Source organism: Hakea prostrata, chromosome 8 (assembly GCF_041222555.1).
Source record: "Hakea prostrata isolate BN-2017 chromosome 8, UWA_Hpros_2, whole genome shotgun sequence".
Lineage (NCBI taxonomy): Eukaryota > Viridiplantae > Streptophyta > Magnoliopsida > Proteales > Proteaceae > Hakea > Hakea prostrata.
Window position 1 is genome coordinate 50,576,215 of NC_142607.1, and position 21,251 is coordinate 50,597,465.

At 40.2% G+C, this 21,251-nt stretch overlaps 1 protein-coding gene across 1 annotated transcript in view; it reads left to right on the forward strand.

The window, feature by feature from the left end:
• LOC149008458 (2-isopropylmalate synthase A-like) overlaps positions 1–21,251 on the forward strand; it is a 70,918-nt gene that overhangs the window by 8,649 nt on the left and 41,018 nt on the right. Inside the window, exon 6 of the mRNA XM_089167489.1 lies at positions 521–621. Coding sequence (XP_089023615.1) covers positions 521–621 — 101 coding nt within the window. The remainder of the gene's footprint in view (positions 1–520; positions 622–21,251) is intronic.

The window sequence follows — 21,251 nt, forward strand, 5'->3', positions numbered from 1 at the left end:
ACTTATTTGGATTTGTTTTCTTATTTTTATTAATTTTTTATTTTACTTGAGATATGTGAATATTTTTCTAGATTTTCTACTAAAATAAATATCAAAGTTGCTAAGTTCTTAAATTTCAAACCTAACCTTCACAAATATAATGGTAAATATGTCAATAGGTAGTCGAAAACTTGTATTCAATCTGTATTCATACCCATTTAGAAGAATCTACTTAAAGAAATACCTATTCGATTGAATCCGTCCAGAAACCGATAGGATATTATTCGAATCCGTCTGAATATAATAGGATGCGGATATGGTATTTCCACTACCCGATCCGAATCTGATCCGTTTACACCCCTAGCTCTAAAGGGTTCAATTACTCTAACCTGCTATTTATCAGAAAAACGAGGGGACCAGATGTTGAAGGGCCTGAAACTCAGAAAGAACATCCATGTTTTTTTAACAGATTATCATGTTGTGTCAAGAAATTTATAATATACATGAAAAGTTGATTTCTTAAGATTGTCTTATTTTGTAGGATGGAATGCTTAAACACAAAAGTACCTATGAGATCATCTCTCCTGAAGATATTGGTTTGCAAAGATCTAATGAATCTGGAATTGTCCTTGGAAAGCTTAGGTATGGATATTTTATTAACTACTATTCTTTTACATGCTTTTCTCTTATACTTGCATGATCTAATGAATGTGGTTTTGTCTCATATTTGTATTTGTATTAGTATTTCTATAAGTGCTCTTCTCTTCTCTAAGATTGACTTTCACCCATAACATTGGCATTAAATGTTTCCACTATTGAAGCTGTTTGTCCTTCTTCTTCTTCTTCTTCTTCTTCTTCTTCTTCTTTTTTAATTGAAGCTGTTTGTCTCAACTATTTCTAATTCCCAAAGCTCCTTCAAAGCAAAGATTATTATAATGTGAATAGCTGAGGGGTGTACCAGTGCATGAGGGCTTCACCATTTTGGAGTCTGGGAGTGGTCATAATGTATGTAGGATTGCCCCTACATTGCGAAGAGGCTGTTTCCAGACTCAAAACCTTGGCCATTGTCACAATGGAACAACCTTACCGTTGCATCTTGGCTCTTATCCCTAATAAAGAGCTATTATATTTGACTGATGTGATTTCCCTCAGAGGAAGATCTGTTGAAAGGGTTTTCCAATCTGGAGAAACCATTTTATCTCATTGACATTTTAAAATTGCAAAATTTCCCCCTCATTATAATAAAAAATTTGTTGATATCCTGAAATAAGAAGATGCAACAAGCCTACAGAGGAGCAAAGCTAGAATAGTTTCATTTTACAAGAACTAGCAAACAACTTAACCCATATAACTGGTTATCCTCGCCAAAGGGTCCTCTTCTTATTACTAAATCTAGGTTGCACCATGGTTTGGTGGCCAAATCCATGGTGATCTTTTATAGTTCTAGAAATACTCGAGAGCATTTAATGGACCAAATGAAATTGGTGAATCCCTGAGGCTTGTATGAATACTGAAAGTTAGACATCCAGTGATATTTGTGCAATTTCCTTCCACATTTATTGTCATAACTGTAAACTATAATTATAAGAAACAGAAAAGTAAGACAGGAAGATGAGCAGGAGTTGAAGAATAGGCTGCAGCTATGGGCACGGTTTGAAATCTTGCAAAATTTTGCGAGATTCCAAATGTTTTGAGGTCATTGTAATGAAAAATATGGCCAGAATGAAAGTTACAAGAAACTTGATCAAAATATTCATTTGTCTTGTTTGAAAATTTCAGAACTTTTGGGGCCTCATTCATATCGAGGTGGAGGAGGCAGTGAGGCCTTCATAGTTCATATCGAGGTGGTGATGGTGATGATGATCCTGTATTTGTGCTTGATGACATTGAGACTGCTACAAAGGCTAGGGATTTATGCCGGACAATGGCAAGTAGGGCATCATTTGCTGAGGAGCAAGATAGGGGCATAGTTAGTGCAGGAACTGGTACCTCTAGAGTTGGAGCAGCTAGAGCTTCTGGGTCCAGGTGGTATGTTTCATGGCTTGGCAAGTAGGACATCATTTTCTCTGAGAACAGCCTTTACATATTTATAGAACAAGCCAAAAACTAGAAGCTCATAAATATTAAAATAGAAACTAGGCTTTGCTGAGTTGAGTGGTTAATATTCTCAGCTGTAACAAAATAGAAGTTGCCAAAATTAAAATTAGAAAGTTGCTAAAAATTAAAATTAGAAGCTAAAAAGCTTTCCTATTTTAGCCACATGCATGAATTACTAAAATAGAAACTAACATTTAGCAACTAGGATTGACATGAAAATTGTAAGTAAATAAGGTCTTCACCTGATATGGTCTTGGTGTCTTGGGTCCCACAAGATTTGTAGTATCCTTCACCCAGGCAAAATAAGGGCTGTAAGCCTCTAACACTGTCCACATGAACAGTGTTTTTGCTTCTCATAGTTCTCTTTTGGGCCTTCTAGAAGACCTACTGGTCCGGTTTGACTTGGTCCAGTTGGTCCAGTTGGGGCTGGTTTGATTCATCCCACACTCTACATTAATAGGCCAGGTTAGTAAATGTATAGAACAGCCTAAAATGTTTACTGCAATCTCTGAAGTCAAAACTACTATTTTCGATAGTTGTGTTTTTACAATCTAAGGATTTCCACTATGTTTAGATGGCCTAAAGCAAGGTATCCTACAATTTTTGGGACCTAATTTGACTGTTTGAACCTCAAAATCATCTACAAACACCTTCTGGGTTTCAACCAAAGTTTCAGTCTGTGAAATATTTCGATTTCAAGCCTGGTCAGAACCAGGCTCAAAGCTGAAACTAGAACCTTGATCCTTTTCTGGGTCCAGGTGACACTGGACAACGGTATTAAATATAACTGAACCTTAAAGAATTCCATTTCTAGTAGTATGTCTGGTGTAGTTCAGTTTTCAGACACCATTTTTTGAGGTGCCATGCTGCATACTAGGTGAGCACTCTTGTTATGTCTGTGTTTTAAGTTTGATGGAAGGGTTTTAAAGATCTGCTGATGCTGGTCCAACACAAAATTGGCCTATTTCCCTATGAAATCAACTAGGTTTGCTAGATATGGGTTTGGGGCCTTTGTTCAGCAGGTTTATGTGGTCATGTGCCTATTCTACGGGCATAGCTTAGTGTTTAGGCTAAGTACACAAGTGTGTTATTTATTTTGTTTAAATTAGGTCAAGCATATCAAGAGTAATGTACCTTAATTAAACAGACCTTATTAGGCGCTGATACACCTTCATTAAATAATTCTTATCTAGGGCCTGATACACATGAGTTAACATCCTTGTTAGGTTAGTATTTAGTACTAAGGGTCCTCTCTCAAATTAATTTCTATTTTGAGTACAACTAGAAAAGTCGGTACAACACTTGTGCATGTGATAGAAATGAGATTTTACAATACAATTAATAAAGAGTGTTGCCGCCTAAGAGCAAGGTGTTAGGAGAGCTTCTCATAAGTGTTAAGGTACTTCCAGGTGGTTGAGTAAGCAATCTAGTGGTTCAAACTGAAGGTTTTGTCCTTCAGCAGTGCTTGCAGCCTTCCTTCACCATCCCATCTTCATCTCAGCCATTACCAGACTTGGTTACAGGTAAGTAACAAGTCAGCCTTACTCCCATTCACCTTTCCCTTATTTCAAATTGCTGTTTCTGCAAACCCTACCCCTAAGAACAAGGTGTTGATGGAGCCCAATTTGATTCCCCTGTAACCATCACTCTAATTGTTGGATTCTATTAGGAGTCTAATAAGAGTTTGTATAGGAGTTAAATTAGAGTTTGTATTCATATAAAATTCTATTCCTTGTAATAGTCTACTTTCCACTTAATTATAAATAGAGGGCTTGAGATCATGGATCAATAAGCCATTCTACCAATTTTGTGTTTCTCAACATGGCATCAGAGCCTAAGTTCGATTAGGGAAGAGAAAAAAAAAGAGAAGAAAAGCAAAAATCTCTCTCTCGCTATTGAAGACTTACCTCCTTCTAATTTCTTCAAATCCATTGCAGTTCTTCAAACCTATCGCTCACTGTTGAAGCTCCTTCTAATTTTTTCAAACCCATCGCCTTTTTTCTGGCAGTTCTTCAAGTTCCGCTGCACTGAGTTCTATTAGAAAAGACCAAGAACAGAACAAAAAGGAAGAAAGAAGAGCAGAAGAACTCCGCAAACCCATCTTCTTCTATCTTCTTCTTCTTCTGAGTTTCGATCACCAGAAGAATTTCGATCGATCGCTGCACCTCTACCATCGCAGAAAACCCATCTTCTTTTATCTTGAGTTTCGATCGATCGCTGCACCTCTACCATTGCAGAAAACCCATCTTCTTCTATCTTGAGTTTCGATCGATCGCTGCACTAGAAGAATTTCGATCGATCGCTGCACCTCTACCATTGCCTCCGGCATTCGCCTCTACCATCGAACTAGGTAACCTTTATCGTCTTTGATTTTTTCAGGTGTGACCTTGTGAGGAAGAAGATATCGATTGGTTATTTGGTTGGTTTTTTGGGTTCAACCTCTGGTTCGGTTTTTAGTTTGGTTCAGTTCTTGGTTCATTATCTAAAATATACAAGACCAACCAACTTCAGACCAGTTTTTTTCTCTGGTTCTATTAAGCCAAAAAAAAAAGGGTATTTATAATTTTTTTTTTTTTTGTGATTTGGCTATTGCGTTCTGCGACGTTTTAGTTTTTTTTCAAAAGGTGAAGACTGAAGAAATTGCAGACAATTTTTTCAACATGGCAACTATCGAGGGTACTACTGCTCCCACCGGCCCTGAACACTATCCCACTCTTCATTCTCTTTCTGTAAGATTTGATGGGACAAATTATTTGATTTGGTCCCGATCTGCTTACATAACTATTGTTGAAAGAGGACTTGTTGGATACATTACGGGCACCACTATCAAACCTACCACCACAGGCGTTTCACAGATAAATGGATCTCGAATGACTCTCTTATTATGTCATTTCTCTTGAATTCCATGATTCCAAATATTGCATGTGGATATCTATTACTTGATACTGCTGCCCAAATCTGGAAGGCTACTACTGAAACATATGGACAGTTGGGGAATGATGCACAAATTTATGAGCTACGAAAGAAGCTTCATGAGACTATCCAAAAGGAACTGACTATGGCCCACTATTATGCTGAGTTGCGATCTCTTTGGCAAGATTTGGATCATTATGGGGATTATCACCCTACTAATCCAGATGATGTGGCGACTTATAAGAAGCACATTGATAAGATTCGAGTATATGACTTCTTGGCAGGTTTGAACGTGGAGTACGATGAGATCAGAGTACAAGTCTTAAGTCGTTCTCCCTTTCCTACACTAGAACAGTCTTATGCTCTTGTTCAATGTGAGGAAAGTCGTCGATTAGCCATGCTTCATACTCCTATTATGGAGAAATCAGCTTTACAGTCTGTTCACAATAAATCTGATCCGATTAAGGAGATTGTCAAGTGTGAGCATTGTCACAAACCATATCATACAAAGGAAAATTGTTGGAAACTACATGGGAAGCCTGCTGATTTTGAGAAAAACGAGCACAAAGAAAAGGAAAACCAAAGGCTAATCTCTCTGAGACAGTTTCCACCACACCCTCTGCAGACGTTGGTTTTTCACAAGATGAGTTCGCTACTCTACGATGTATTATGCAGTCTTCTACTGCCGGTACAGCTTCGAACATTGCTTCCTCTACTACCCATACCAACTCCTACCTTGCTACTTTAGGTAAAACTTTTACAGGCTTTCAAGCTTCTTCAGTTTCTACTCCTTGGATCATTGATATAGGAGCCACAGATCATATGACATGTTTATCCACATCTTTCTTACAATATTCTCCAACTTCTGGAAAGGATAAAGTTCGAATTGCTGATGGCTCCTATTCTTCCATTGCTGGAAAAGGGACCATTCAGCATTCTCCATCACTTTCTTTGTCTAAAGTTTTACATGTTCCCTCTTTCTCTACTAACTTGCTCTCTATCAGTAGTCTTACACATGACTTGAATTGTAAAGTGACATTTTCCCCATCTTACTGTGTCTTCCAGGATCTGGTCACGGGGAAGAAGATTGGATGTGGTAAACTAGACAACGGACTTTATTTGCTCGAGACGATTGGAGGATCTACTTCTGCATTGACTACATCTTCTAATCCGGTCCATTCGGTAATATCAGACCTTCATCAGTGGCACCGTAGGCTAGGTCATCCCCCTTTAGGAACTCTTAAAAAAATATTTCCTGATTTGGTTTCTTCTTGTAATGAGGATAATTTTTTTTTGTGAAGCCTGCATTTTTGCGAAGCAGACTCGTTCTACTTATTTACCTTCTCTTCATAATAGAAAACCTGTTCCTTTTATGCTAATTCATACTGATGTGTGGGGTCCCTGTCGATGTGTGTCTATTACTGGCCATAGGTACTTTGTTACTTTTATTGATTGTCACTCTCGTTCTACATGGATTTATCTTTTAAAACAAAAAAAATGAGGTTTTCCGATGTTTTCGTGATTTTCATAATATGATTAAAACTCAGTTCAATGCCACTGTGAAGATCCTTCGCAGTGATAATGGCACAGAGTATATTGATGGTGAATTTCAAAGATATCTCTCTGACTTTGGCATAATACATCAAACCAGCTGCGTTGATATGGCTGCCCAAAATGGGGTTGCCGAAAGGAAGAATCGGCATCTCTTAGAGATAGCCCGTTCCATTATGATTGCTATGAATGTACCTGACCAATACTGGGGTGATGCTATACTCACTGCTTCTTACCTTATGAATAGGATGCCCAGTAGGATACTTGGTTTTAAATGTCCTGAGATTTTTCAGGGAGCCTCTTCTTTTGTTATTCCCCCAAAGGTTTTTGGATGTGTGTGTTATGCCAGAATCACAGCCCACCAGAGTAAGCTTGCTCCCCGCGGCCTACGCTGCATATTTTTGGGGTATTCTGCTACTCAAAAAGGGTACAAATGTTATCATCCTCCTTCCAGGAAAACCATTGTATTCATGGATGTAATTTTTCATGAGTTTTGCCCTTACTATACACCTCTCCAGGGGGAGAGTCCTAGAGGAGAGGTGTTCTTTCCGACTCTAGATCTTCCTATCACACACCAACACAACTTACGAGTCCCAGAAGAGTTTCCTAACCAGGGGGAGACTTCGGCCAGTATACCTGAGGACTCTAATCCTCCCCCTTCGATTTTTGAACCATGTGAAGAACCTAGTTAGGGGGAGACCAGTCCTGTGAGACACACTGTTAGGGTCTTTCAAAACCAAATTGACCCGAATAAGGAGGTACAGACTTATCAGAGGAAGAAATACAACCGGCTAAAGCAGGTGGAGAAAGGTGATACGTTACCACTTCAGTCTCCCCGCTCCGAATCAGATTCTACTGAGGTATCTTCTTCTGATCTTCCTATTGCTGTTAGAAAAGGGGTCAGATCTTGTACTCAACATCCCATAGCTAAATATGTTTCTTATAACTCTTTGTCTGACTCCTACCGTGCTTTTATATCCTCTCTGTCATCTGTATCTGTTCCTAAAAGTTGGCAGGAAGCCTATGCTGATAAGAGATGGAAGGCATCTATGGTAGAGGAAATGCAGGCAATGAAGAAAAATAACACTTGGGAGCTGGTTACACTTCCTCCAGGAAAAAAACCAGTGGGCTGCAAATGGGTATTTGTGGTTAAACAAAATATGGATGGATCAATCAACAAGTTCAAAGCTAGACTAGTTGCAAAGGGGTTCACCCAGACCTATGGGATTGATTATCAGGAGACTTTTGCCCCTGTTGCAAAACTAAATACTGTCAGAGTTCTGTTGTCTGTAGCTGTGAACAAACACTGGAACTTGCACCAACTAGACGTAAATAATGCCTTCTTACATGGGGAATTAGCAGAAGAGGTCTATATGAAAATCCCACATGGTTTCTCCGATGACAATACTGCAGGGAAAGTTTGTCGATTAAAGAGGTCACTTTATGGGTTAAAGCAGTCTCCTAGATGCTGATTTGGACGCCTCCTGAAGGCAATGACTTCTATTGGGTACAAGCAAAGCAATGCTGATCATACACTATTTGTCAAGAAGTCAAGTACTAACATCACACTTCTCATTGTCTATGTAGACGATATTGTCATCACAGGGAATGATAGTGAAGAAATTCAAAAGTTGAAGGACTTTCTTGGCAGAGAGTTTGAAATTACAGATCTAGGGAAGTTACAGTATTTCTTAGGGATTGAGGTGGCTCGATCAAATAAAGGTATATTCCTATCCCAAAGAAAGTATGTCCTAGATCTATTATCAGAAGTGGGAATGTTGGGGTGTAAAGCAGTTGATACCCTTATTGAAGCTGGAGCTAAACTTAAAGAAAAAGAGGGAGAACCAGTGGACAAAGGAAGATACCAAAGGCTGGAAGGGAAGCTTATTTACTTGTCCCACACCAGGCCAGACATCGCTTATGCTGTAGGTATAGTGAGTCAATTCATGCATGATCCATATTTAGCTCATATGAAGGCTGTTATCAGAATACTACAGTATTTGAAGGGAACTCCTGGAAAAGGAATACTTTTGTCACCCACTAATAATCTAAAAGTAGAAGCATACATTGATGTAGACTAGGCTGGATCTCCAGACGGAAAGTCAATTTCAAGTTACTGTACCTTTATTGGAGGTAATCTAGTTACTTGGAGAAGTAAGAAACAGAATGTGGTAGCTTTATCTAGTACTGAAGCTGAATATAGAGCTATGGTTCATGGAGTTTGTGAGCTACTATGGTTGAAAGGCTTGCTGCAAGATATTGGAGTCCAAGTTCCAAACCCTATGATGTTATATTGTGACAACAAGGCTGCTATTAGTATTGCTAATAATCATAGTTGTCACGGCGACGAGGCGATGCGAGGCGGTTTTAGCTAGTTGGGGCGATGAGTCGATGAGGCGCCCTCCGAGGCGCTTTTGAGGCGGTCGAGGCGTTTTAGTGTACATCTCATACACTAATTCATTATAAAACATATCTTATATATAATAAAAAAACTAATATTAACCATTTAGCCTACCTCAAGTCATCTAACATACTACAAACAACACATAGTAGGTCCTAAATAAATTTCAAGTATCATGCTATCATTAACAAGAATCAAGATACGATAAAATGTAACTAAATACTAAATAGTAAACACATAGATGCATGAACAAAACAAATAAACACTAGACAACATACCTTCATTAAATGTCACCAACACTAGCACCACCTACAACTCCATGGCTCCACCTCCACCATCACCTACAACTCCACCTCTTCTACATTGTCGAGCTGTAGCCAAATATCCTCACAAGTAAAAGAAGAAAATGAAACAAAGCATATTATATCTAAATAGAAAGTTTTAAATATTTAAGCAAACAGTCCCACTTATATCTAAAATCTAAAATCCAAAGCCCAAATATACCAACACACCCATATCCAAAATTCCCAATAAAAATCCACAATTCATATCCAAAATTCCCAATAGAAAAGTATAAGTCAGCTAGTCATAATCATCATCAATTAAATTGGTAGCAGTGGGAGATCTTCTCGAACTTGTTGTTGCTCCAAAGAGGTAGACCTCAAACCAAAATCATCTGCAATGTTCTCATCATCATGCAAGTCTTCCTCTTCTTCCATGTCTCCATCGGACTCGAGTCATGTTCCTCTTCCTCAACCACCCTCTCCAAAGACCTGCGGCCGCGCGTGAGTAACATATATTAACTCCACGGTCTCCACCGATGTTGATCCACTTGGTTGACCTCTCCTCGGTCTATTTTGGCCCTCAGTGATGAAGATGCCCCTATAGCTCTATCACGGTGCTCAGTAAGATCACCCTCGGGATGGACTAAATCATCGGGCTGATTAACCATCCACTCACCGCTCCAGTCAAGCTCATCGGAGTAGTGGATCATAATTTCTAATCTTTAATCGCCTTTCATCGAACCTTTCTTGAAGACGGCGATTGTTCTGAACAAAAGCTAGATCATTCAACCTTTCATGTTCCAGCCTATTCCTCTTCTTGGTGTGAATCTGAATTCATAAGCAATTGAAAAGAATCCCAAGTCATTCTTCTAAATTTAAATTTAAAAGTGTTTTAAATACTTGAATCACTTAATACTTACAAACTCAAATGTGCTCCAATTCCGTTCACAACCAGAGGAAGAACAACAAAGGCCTAGTATCCTCCGTGCAATCTTTGTAAGCTCAAAAGCAATTCCTCCATGTGTACCCTACCATGCAACTATAGTATTAAAAAAAAAAGATTAACATAATAGGTAGAGTTACAAACCAAATAAGTATAACTAAAAATAAAATATACAAGTAAAAACTTACGAGGACTCATAGTTGTCGCTGTCGATAGCCATAGCTGTGGAGAAAGGACCTCTAGCTTCCTTATAGTCATCTACATGGGACAATATCTTATCTTGTTGATGTGCATCGGGCACTAGTCTTCCAATAACTTCATTGAAAGAAGTTTGGAGAGAAGTCATCAACTCATAATCATCTACATCATCTAAGTTGTAGAACTTCCCAGGATTCAAGAAATAGGCTGCACCATATAGGGTCTCTCCATCCTGGCACTCCCATCGCCTATCAATGATTTGTATGACTTTCTTTCGGAGTCGTTCTTTGCCTCCAAAATTGTCCTTTATTTTTTTCTTGGCCTCTTGCATGGCTACAAACACTTCGCGGCGGGTCTTTCATCAGCATCCACAATCCTCAATACAATCATAAGAGGTTGTGATGCTCTAATACAATCCTCCACACCATGCCAAAATGCTGTAGAGTTGTTTCAGCTACTTTCTTCCTCGTTCTCTTGGACAAATTGGAATTTGTCCACTCCTTAGAAATGAATAAGTGCCTTAAATCATCCTTGTGTTTCAACAAGCTTTGCAATGTCAAGAATGAAGTGGCAAACCTAGTCACTGCAGCCCTCACAAGATCTCTGCCATTTGTCTTCTCTCTAGGCCTCGATCTTGTGTGCCTATAAATGAAAGTGGTAATTCTCTTCCCCGAATTATCACTTTCTTATATTGTTTCAAATTCCCAATGTCCTCTAACATCAAATCAAGACAATGGGCTGCACAAGGAGTCCAATATAATTTAGTCCTCTTCTCCATTAATAATGCCCCCGTGCTTTGTAATTTGAGGCATTATCGGTCACCACTTGAAGTACATGGTCTTCCCCAACTTCTTCAACTTTTCTATCCAATAACTGAAAGAGCATGTTTGCATCTTGCACCTGGCTAGATGCATCCACAGAACCAAGGAAGAATGTTCCCTCTGGACAATTGACAAGAAAATTGATGAGATGCCTACCCTTTTTGTCAGTCCACCCATCAGACATGAGTGTGCATCCATACTTCCTCCAATACTTTTCATAATTTTTCCTTATCTCCATTGTTCTTTCTTTTGCACTCTTCAACAAAGGCACCCTGACTTCATGGTAACTTGGGGGCTTATACCCAGAACCATATTGTGCAATAGACTCAACCATCACCTCAAAGCTTTTAGCTTTAACTGCATTGAATGGAATGCCACACTGATACATCCAATCAGCAATGTGGTTATCCACTCGCTTCTTTTCTTCAGGAGATCTCATTCTATTCAAGATGGTTGTTTGAGTAGCACCCTTAGCCCTCCTTTCTTCAACAAGTTCTTCGAGTGTGCGTCTAACATGCTTATCCATGGACCCCTTCGGTGCCTTATTAAGGGCACTTTTCGGTTTCTTTGATGCAGTCCCGAGCTTGGTATCTTGGAGCACACCTCGACCTCGGACCCCACACTGGTAATGTAGTTCCTCCACTGAGGGCCTAAGGGCGGGAATAGGATGTTCTTCTCCAATTTGAATGTCATCATACTCCTCATTATCCAAATCAATAACAACAGCCCTCTTTTTATTTTTCATCAACATTGCATTCATCTCTTGGGCAATTGCTGCAGTGGTCTTGGTGCACTTCACAACATCCCCATATCCACCCACTAGATGTTGTTTCAATCTTTTAATTCCTCCTTTAAAGTTTTTGTTGCACACCGCATCCACTGTATTCCTATCGCAACATCCGGCCATACCCATATTTCCACCCTGGGTCATTTGACTTGGCCTTTCTCTTTGGGTCTTTTGAGGATCATAGGCTTCACCCCCACTAGGAATAGGCTGACTAGGAGCAGCCGCTTGATTATCACTTGAGGGCCTTGAGGTCATTTTAAATAACTAGTAAATATCTACAACAAAAATCATGAAACATACACATATAATCAGCCAAAATTAAAAACAATAATAAAGTTGATAATGATACCAAGCTTCTATTCTGAAAAATCAGAAAATATAAGATGAAGATGGTGACTAAAAAAATTACTGAACATGGTGATGAAGCTGATCAGCAGATGCAATTGTTAATGAGGATCCACCACAAGCAAATCAGAAATTCAGAATCGGAACGGATATTGAGTGAACCGGGAGCCTGCTGCGAGGTTAGTTTCTATTGTGATCATCAAATTATAAATGTTTAGAAATGTTGGTATGAATTAATCTGAAGTTAATTTGTGTTTTTGTTTTGGGTTTCGGGTAAAGCGGAGCAATCATGCAAGGGTGAACCAGGGGCTGTAAAGAAGAGCGAGGTTTCTTCCGCAAGCTGATGGAAACAAAGCATCAATCTCAAATTCTCTCTGTTTGATCTGAAACAAATGGTTTTCTGAAAAATTCATGCTTAGGAGCCAATTGCAGATTCGCGGGAGAAAAAACATTATACGTTGATAATACAGTCAATTAGTCATACACCAGGCGTTGCAACAACCAAACCAAAAAGAGAGAAAAAGCAAGTTGTAACAATCTTACAATCGCAGAGAAAAATTCCGACGACATACCGTTGCTCGAGATGGTGGCGTGCCGCTGCAATTTGATCGCTGCAACTAAAGTGGCCTTCGTTGGCCTATGAGGAGGGGAAGTGCGATAGAATCGAGTGACCGGTAAGGGTATTCGCGACTTACCGTCGCTGAGATGGAGGGTGACCTGCCTGCCCGCCGGAGGGTTGCGAGAAGAAGAGGCGGAGCCCGGATCGATGGAGTTGCGGTCTTGCAGAAGAAAGAAGAAGAAACAGAGCCGAGTCGCACGGTCCAAGTCCAAATCCTCTTCAAAGGCTGTCGCCGGTGACGCTGGCTGTCGCCGTACGCTGGTTGTCGCCGGTGATGACGCTAGTTGTTGCCGGTGTCACTGGTGTCGCCGGTGGTCGCTGTCGGAGTCGTTGCAGAGGGAGAGTAGCAGAGAGCGAGAGAGAGACAGCGAGATAGGGTTGAGACTTGAGAGTACCGATTCGATCGATTTCAATCTCGTTTTTCCTTTTTTTTTTTTTTTTTTTTAATTTTTAATTTTTTATTATTAATTAATTTAATGTTACAAATGATAATATGAAATAATATGTAACACCTATATAACAACTCACCCATTAGATTCTTTCCGATCAGAATCTACGTTTCAAATTAAATTTCACCTTTGATTTGGAATCAAATAATTTACCATTTTGAAAACCCAATAAGGCAGTCGCCCCGTTAAATATGGCGTCCGAGTCGTCTGAGGCGACGACTCAGAGACGCCTCATCTCTGAGGCGCCCGCCTTATGATCATTGCCTGAGGCGACCATCGCCTCAGGCCTTATAATCCCGTCAGGACGCCAAGGCGTCGCCTAGGCGACGCCTTGACAACTATGCTAATAATCTGGTGCAACATGATCGAACTAAGCACATTGAAATTGACAGGTTTTTTGTCGAAGGAAAGTTGGAACAAGGGCTTATCTGCATGCCTTTTGTAAGATCTGGAGACCAATTAGCAGATGTTTTCACTAAGGGATTGAAAGAAAGAGATTTCCTTCTTATTGTAGGCAAGTTGGGCATGAGTAATATCTATGCCTCAACTTGAGGGGGAGTGTTGGATTCTATTAGGAGTCTAATAAGAGTTTGTATAGGAGTTAAATTAGAGTTTTTATTCATATAAAATTCTATTCCTTGTAATAGTCTACTTTCCACTTAATTATAAATAGAGGGCTTGAGATCATGGATCAATAAGCCATTCTACCAATTTTGTGTTTCTCAACACTAATTTCAGTATTGAGGGATTCAAATCAGCATTCTATTATACAACAACATTAGAAACAGAGGACTTAATCAATAGTTCAAATTTGGTTTCAGAATTCTATTTTGGCCCTAAATAAAAACTTGACTTAGTCATGGCCAAGATCTCTTGAAACCCTAGTTTATCTCATTGCTATTCTTCTAAGGATCATGGTTTCTGGCTGTCATTCACTTGAGGCTACGTCATCTGCTCCTGTCAGCTCATTATCACACTGTAGATGGGTGTACTGCCATGATGGGAACCTTGTGGCGGCTGTAGTTCGAAATTTTGGTCTGACTCGCCATCTTTGTACCTACTGAGATGGCTGAAAAACAGATTTTTTTTTTATTTTTTTTTATTTTGACCCTTAATCTCAGTGGGTTTTTTGGGGTTATTCTAGCCTGGTTGTCGCTGCCCAGCGTAATTTGAGGCCAATGAACACTCTAGGGAAGTGTTATGTTGGCTAAAACCTAACCCAAAGTGGTGTTCTTGATCAACCCATGCTTGACTATATGTAGGCAAAACTGGAACTCTGGAACATGAATTTTAATAAATATAAATATGGATATGATGCAAGAGAATACTAAGATTCTTATTGAAATGCCACAAAAAGGATAACAACTAAAATTCAATGTACAAGTAGTCAAGTACAAGTGTAGAAGTCAGTATTACACAACTAGTACAGTGTATGTATACCACAATATTGTATGAATGAATTTCAAATTATAATACACATCACACCTACTCTAACCTAATAATAGGTGCTATGGCAGGGTGGCTGCATCCCTTGACCTTAGGTACTCTGTGAATACTGGACATACTGAGCCCATGTTATGGAATGCTGTTGAATCCATTGTCTAGTTTACCACGTCCAATCTCTTTCCCCATTACCAGATCCAGGAAGACACAATAAGATGGGAAAAAAGTCACTTTACAATTCAAGTCATGTGTAAGACTACTGATAGAGAACACGTTAGTAGAGAAAGAGGGAACGTGTAAAACTTTAGATAAAGAAAGTGATGGAGAATGTTGAATGATCCCTTTTCCAGCAATGGAAGAATAGGAGTCATCAACAATTCAAACTTTATATTTTCTAGAAGTTGGAGCATAATGTAAGAAAAAAGAGGATGAATCTGTCATATGATTTGTGGCTCCTGTATCAATGATCCAGGGGGCATAAACTGAAGAAACATGGTAGCCTGTGAAAGTTTTACTTGAAGTAGCAAGGTAGGAGTTGGTATGGGTAGTGGAGGAAGCAGTAGTAGAGGCTGTACCGGCAATAGAAAACTACAAGAATATGTTGCGAGTAGCAAACTCCTCCTGTGAGAATCCAATGTCTACAGAGGGTGTTGTGGAAATTGTCTCAAAAAGATTAGCTTTCGGTTTTTCCCTTCTTTGTGCTCTTTTTTGCTCAAAATCAGCAGGCTTCCCTTAGAGCTTCCAACAATTGGCCTTGGTATGATATGGTCTGTAACAGTGCTCACACTTTACAATCTCCTTAGCTGAATCAGATTTAATGCTAACCGACTGTAAGACTGATTTCTCCACAATAGGAGCATGAAGCATGGCTAATCGACTGCTTTCTTCACACTGAACAAGGGCATAAGATTGTTCTAGTGTAGGAAAGGGAGAACGACTTAATACTTGCACTTTGATATGATCATACTCCACATTTAAACTTACCACGAAGTCATATACCCGAATCTTATCAACGTGCTTCCTAGTCACATCATCTGGATTAGTGGGGTGATAATCCCCATAATGATCCAACTCTTGCCAAAGAGATCGCAACTCAGCGTAATATTGGGCCACAGTTAGTTCCTTTTGGGTAGTCTCATGAAGCTTCTTTTCGTAGCTCATTAACCTGTGCATCAATCCCCAACTATCCATATGTTTCAGTAGTAACCTTCCAGATTTGGGCTGCAATATCAAGTAATAGATATCCACGGACAATATTTGGATTCATGGAATTCAAAAGGAATGACATAATAAGAGAGTCATTCAAGATTCATTTATCCTGTGAAACACCTGCGATAGTAGGTTTGATAGTGGTGCCCATAATGTGTCCAATAAGTCCTCTTCTGGCAATAGTCAGGTAAGCAGATCGAGACCCGATCAAATAACTTGTTCCATCAAATCTTACCGAAAGAGGATGAAGAGTGGGGTAATGTTCGGAGCTAGTGGGAGCAGTAGTACTATCGGTAGTTGCCATGTTGAAAAAATTATCTATAGTTCTTCAATCTTCACCCTTTCAAAAACAACTGAAACATCGCCAAATGCAATAGCCAAACCACGATTCAAAAGGTCCATATAAGGAACACCCTATTTATTTTCCCCCCTTCAAAAAGACCCCTTTATATATGCAAAATTGCAGAAAGGCCCTTGAAAATATGGATAGTTATATATAAACCCCTAAAAACATAGATAATTAAAAATAGACCCTTGAAGATATATGGATAATTGCACATAGGTCCCTGTAAATATGAATAATCACAAATAGACCCCTATAAATATGAATAATTTCATATAGGTCCCTGTAAAACTATGAATTCTCAAAAGAGACCCCTTCATCTATACTAATTTACAATTAGACCACTGGTCTGATTTGGTTAATGATTTTGGTTCAAGGGTTGAGTATGTTTTGAAGGAGCTATCATTTCAAAACTCAGAAGAAGGAAAAGATGTAAGAGGCTGTAACGAAATCAGAAGAAGAAAAAGATGCAAGAAGCTATCTTTACGAAATCAGTTGAAGGTTTCAGAAATCAGAAGGAGAAGAAAAAATAGAAGAAGGCAGAATATCGTTTCACAAATCAGAACTGTGATGGAGATGGAGTTCTCGTTTCAGAAATCAGAGTTGCGATGGAGATGGAGTTCTCTTTTCAAAAATTCAGAGAAGAAGAAAAACAGAAGAAGGTGGAATATGAAATCAAAAGAAGAAGAAGGCGGAAGGTTTTTGCGATGGGTTCTAGGACTAGGTGGTGATGTTAGGATGCAGTGGTAGGTTTTGGTTTCGGTGACGGAGCAGTTGTAGCGGCTCTTTTTCTCCTTTTCTTTTTCTACTTTCTCTTCCCTAATCGAACTTAGGCTCTGATGCCATGTTGAGAAACACGATTTTGGTAGAATGGTTTATTGATCAGTGTGATCTCAAGCCCTCTATTTATAATAAATTGGAAAGAACACTATTACATAAATACCCTTACTTAGGTAACAAAAAATAGAAATTTACATGAACAAAAACTCTAATAGAGTTGAACTCCTAGTAGAACTCAACCAACAAATGCTATAGTTATCCAAGAAGCCGCACACTGCCCTTTTAGAGGTAGCATCATCTGCATAAAATAGCCAACCCATCTTAAAGAAAGTATCGTAAGGGTACGGACTATTGCTGTGTGGTTGGCTAGTGCTCGGATTAATTTCAACATCACCTGAATCTCTCTGGGGCATTGCATATGCTATTGTTACTGGTGCTGCTGGTAGCCTTGATGGATTTCAAAGATTGACTTCTCAAATTACGGGAGAGAAAGAACTTCTTGGTGGAGTACCCCGAAGGACAGAATAGCACTACTTATTGAGACGGAGCTGAGAGCCTCCTTTTTTTTGGTGTCGTCTATAGCAAAGAACACTTGATTGAACGAGGGCTGGCCAAGGACTCCACAAATGATTTGCTTGATTCATCCCCATATCCATATGCAGATATGCCACTTGAATTAGCAGACGGGTCACCATATGCCCCAACATATGCACTCGAACCAACAGATGACTCAACATATGCCCCACCATATGCTCCACCTACACTCACTCATATCCATATCCTGGATATCCATATCTTTAGCTAGGCCCATAAGCCCCATATTGTGCAAACCTCACATTCTCCCTACCATCGAAGCTCATCGATTCCATCTTGTCTGCTAAGCTAGCCAAGCCAGCATCCGTCTAGCTTAGCAGGTGGAATTGGCCACGTGGCCCTTTGGTGTAACCCTTAGATGTGGAGCCCTGTCCCTATGATGAGGTATGCCAGTATGACACTCATCTTGGGTGGCATGTGTGAACTATGACTCCTTGGTAAATCTGAGGGGCTTCGCTATGTTTTCAGTTGTGGAACTGTGATACGTTCCGGGAAGTCCTCCATTCCACGACCACGACCATCATCATCACCGTTGTCATCATTGTCTGGAGCCTCATCATCATCACCACCACCACCACCACCATCATCATCCTCGTGCTGGATCTGACTAGGAACCTAGGTCTCATTTAGAACCTGCGCGTATGTGGAAGGAAAAAAATCATCGTCGTATGGGCCCATCGTCCAATCATTGTCAAGAATACCAGCTGCCTCCTGTGCATCTGTCACACCCTTGTTAGCCATGAATACATCAACATCAACCCCCGTATGACGAGTAGTTTTGGGTCAGGCCTCCCTCTAGGCTGTTTCAATACTAGCTTACCCTTGTCCTTCACCCAATTAACAAGGGGGTCCTCATCATCTGAGTCCACCTTGAAGATATCCACGAGGTCGATGGTCTCCTGCTTGCCCTTTCTCTCCACCTGGCTCTTTATGTACTACATCTTCAATCTGAGGTTATAGTGGACAAACACAAAATCACTTAGGCGCTGAGACCCCAATTTGTTCCGCTTCTTCAAGTGGATCAAGTTAAATGTGCTTCAGTTCCTTTCACATCCAGAGAGAGAGCAAGTCTGTGAGAGGACCTTGATCGGCACCTCCCTCAGGTTCTTGTCCTCCTTCCATAGAGAATCCACCACTCAACTGCATTATGATAGAAACATCAAGTTATTACTTAATGGATAAACTAATAATTTGTAAAATGGAATAATTATATACGAGTTATTGATCCAACATAGATCTGTGCGATCCCATTCCTTCACAGCAACCTTTGAAGCAAAGGACCTGAATTCGTCCCTAAAAATCTTGATCTGCACTAATTTGTAATGATGGTTAGCTAAAGTCTTTCACAATTTAAATGCAACTCCTATGTCCTTACTACCTCACTGTTACACAGGGACTGGAGGGCTCCAACTTTGCAATCACGACCATCACTGCCTCAAGCAACTCCATGTTTGACCCAAACAATTGTTGTGCTAGTCCTTGGGGTTGAGGGAGTAGGTCGCATGATTTAAAAACCCACAATTAGGTATAAGATTTTCATTAATATCGAATGAATCAATAGCAACAAATTGCATATTTACTTACCAGCCTTATGCAGTGGATGCATAAGATGTGTAGTCCGTTGAGCATCGATGATGTCCATAAAGTGTTTGCAGCCTCTTGGATTTGCGTGTTGTACGACCATCCTCATGGCCTCAATGGCTATGTACAAGTGGGGCATAGTGGGCCCCTTCATGGAGGAGTTCACCATATGTAGGACCTTCATAGTAGGTTCCATGGTCTTTAACACTGTCAACACTTGTCTCCAAAAATCATTGGATGATACTATACCCTATGCTATGCCGTCCTGGGGTATAACAAAACATTAAGTTATTACTTAAAAGATAATCTAATAGTTGGTAAAATGTAATAATTCTATAAGAGTTATTGATCTAACCTGAAATCTTGTCCAATCAAACCAAGCCTGAGATGCAAACATGGATCTCAACCCCGTTCTCTTTTCATCGATACTCTTCAAGGTGATGTAGTTCGTAGTGATCCTCGTGACATTGGGTGGCACTAAGTCACCCCTACATGCCTATCTCATTATATCATAAGTATGCCCATGATTATATATATCATTCATGACCTTTTGAGCCCTGTCTGCTACGCTCTCCACAATCCAAATTTTCCCAACATCCTTAAGCATAAGGTCAATACGGTAGACCTCGTCATCTTCTCACTGGCCTTTTTGAAATTGGAGCCGTTGTCAGTCACGGTATGTACCACATTCCTGCACCCCACCTCCTCTACCACATCCTGAAGAAGTCCAAAGATGTACCTGTGGTCTCTCACCTCACTAAGAGCATCTATAGATTTCAGGAAGATGGTCCTCCTATCTTAATACACAATAAAGTTGATGATGAACTTTTTTGTCAGACCAATCCATCTATTAGACATAATGGTGACTCCATATGTCTCTCAAAAGGGCCTCATCTGCCCAAGTAAGTGTCTAACTCTTCCTTTTGCTGTGTGAGGTATTTGTTTGTCATCTTATGAGGGGTAGGGCCATGGTAACCAGGACCTGCCTCTGCAATCATGTCTATTAGGTTCTGATAATAGGGCCTCTATGTTGAGTTGGCCGGAATGGTGTTATAAAGCATCCATTTTGCCACTACGTCCTTCACCTTCCCCTTCATGTTCTTCCACGCACTTGGTATCTTGAGTTACTTTGCCCTCTTTTTCCTGAATACATTAGAATCCACCTCTAGTATCAGATCCTGTCATTGTGGGAAACCTGCTGATAGAAGAGGAGCATCTCTCTAACTCTATGAACATGCCAAAAACACCACCTTTTCACTGAAATGGTGCAGCCTCTGCAACTGTAGAGGGACCAGCTCCTGTGACTCTGGCTTTAGCCCTCTCGTTCTCTATATGGTGCGATGCCATGCTCTCTGCCATCGCCTGCCTCAAGTCCTTGGCCTCCTCCCCTCTATGTACGTTGATGGGATCAACATCGTCTTTACAATCAGAATCAACAGAATGCAGAAGACCCCTCACCACCTCATTCAGTGCTTTAGCTACTCTCTGCTTCTCTACTTTCCTCTTCCATGTCCCCTTCTTTAATGCTAACTGCTTTCACTACCTCTGCTGACACCTGGTGCACATTTGAATGTCCGACAAATTGCCGGTGAGGTGTACCTTGAACCTACTAGTGCCACCTCTCAAAAACCTCCGGCCACAGAATTACAGTATCTTCGCTTTATTACTGTTAATCATTGTGCAATACTGATGGGTCAACTCTCCCTCCTTTGGGAGCAGCAGTTTGTGCATGCTCTTTGACCTGCTCTCTGCCCTTTGACTATGACCCACCCTCCCCTTGCCTTTGTAGTTGTGAACTAGGCTCCCCCTGCCTCTATGGGTGTGAACCAAGCTGTGGATGTGAACCATGCTCCCCTTACCTCTGTGGCTGTGAACCATGCTTCCTTTGCATCTGTGACTATGATCCTGATTGCT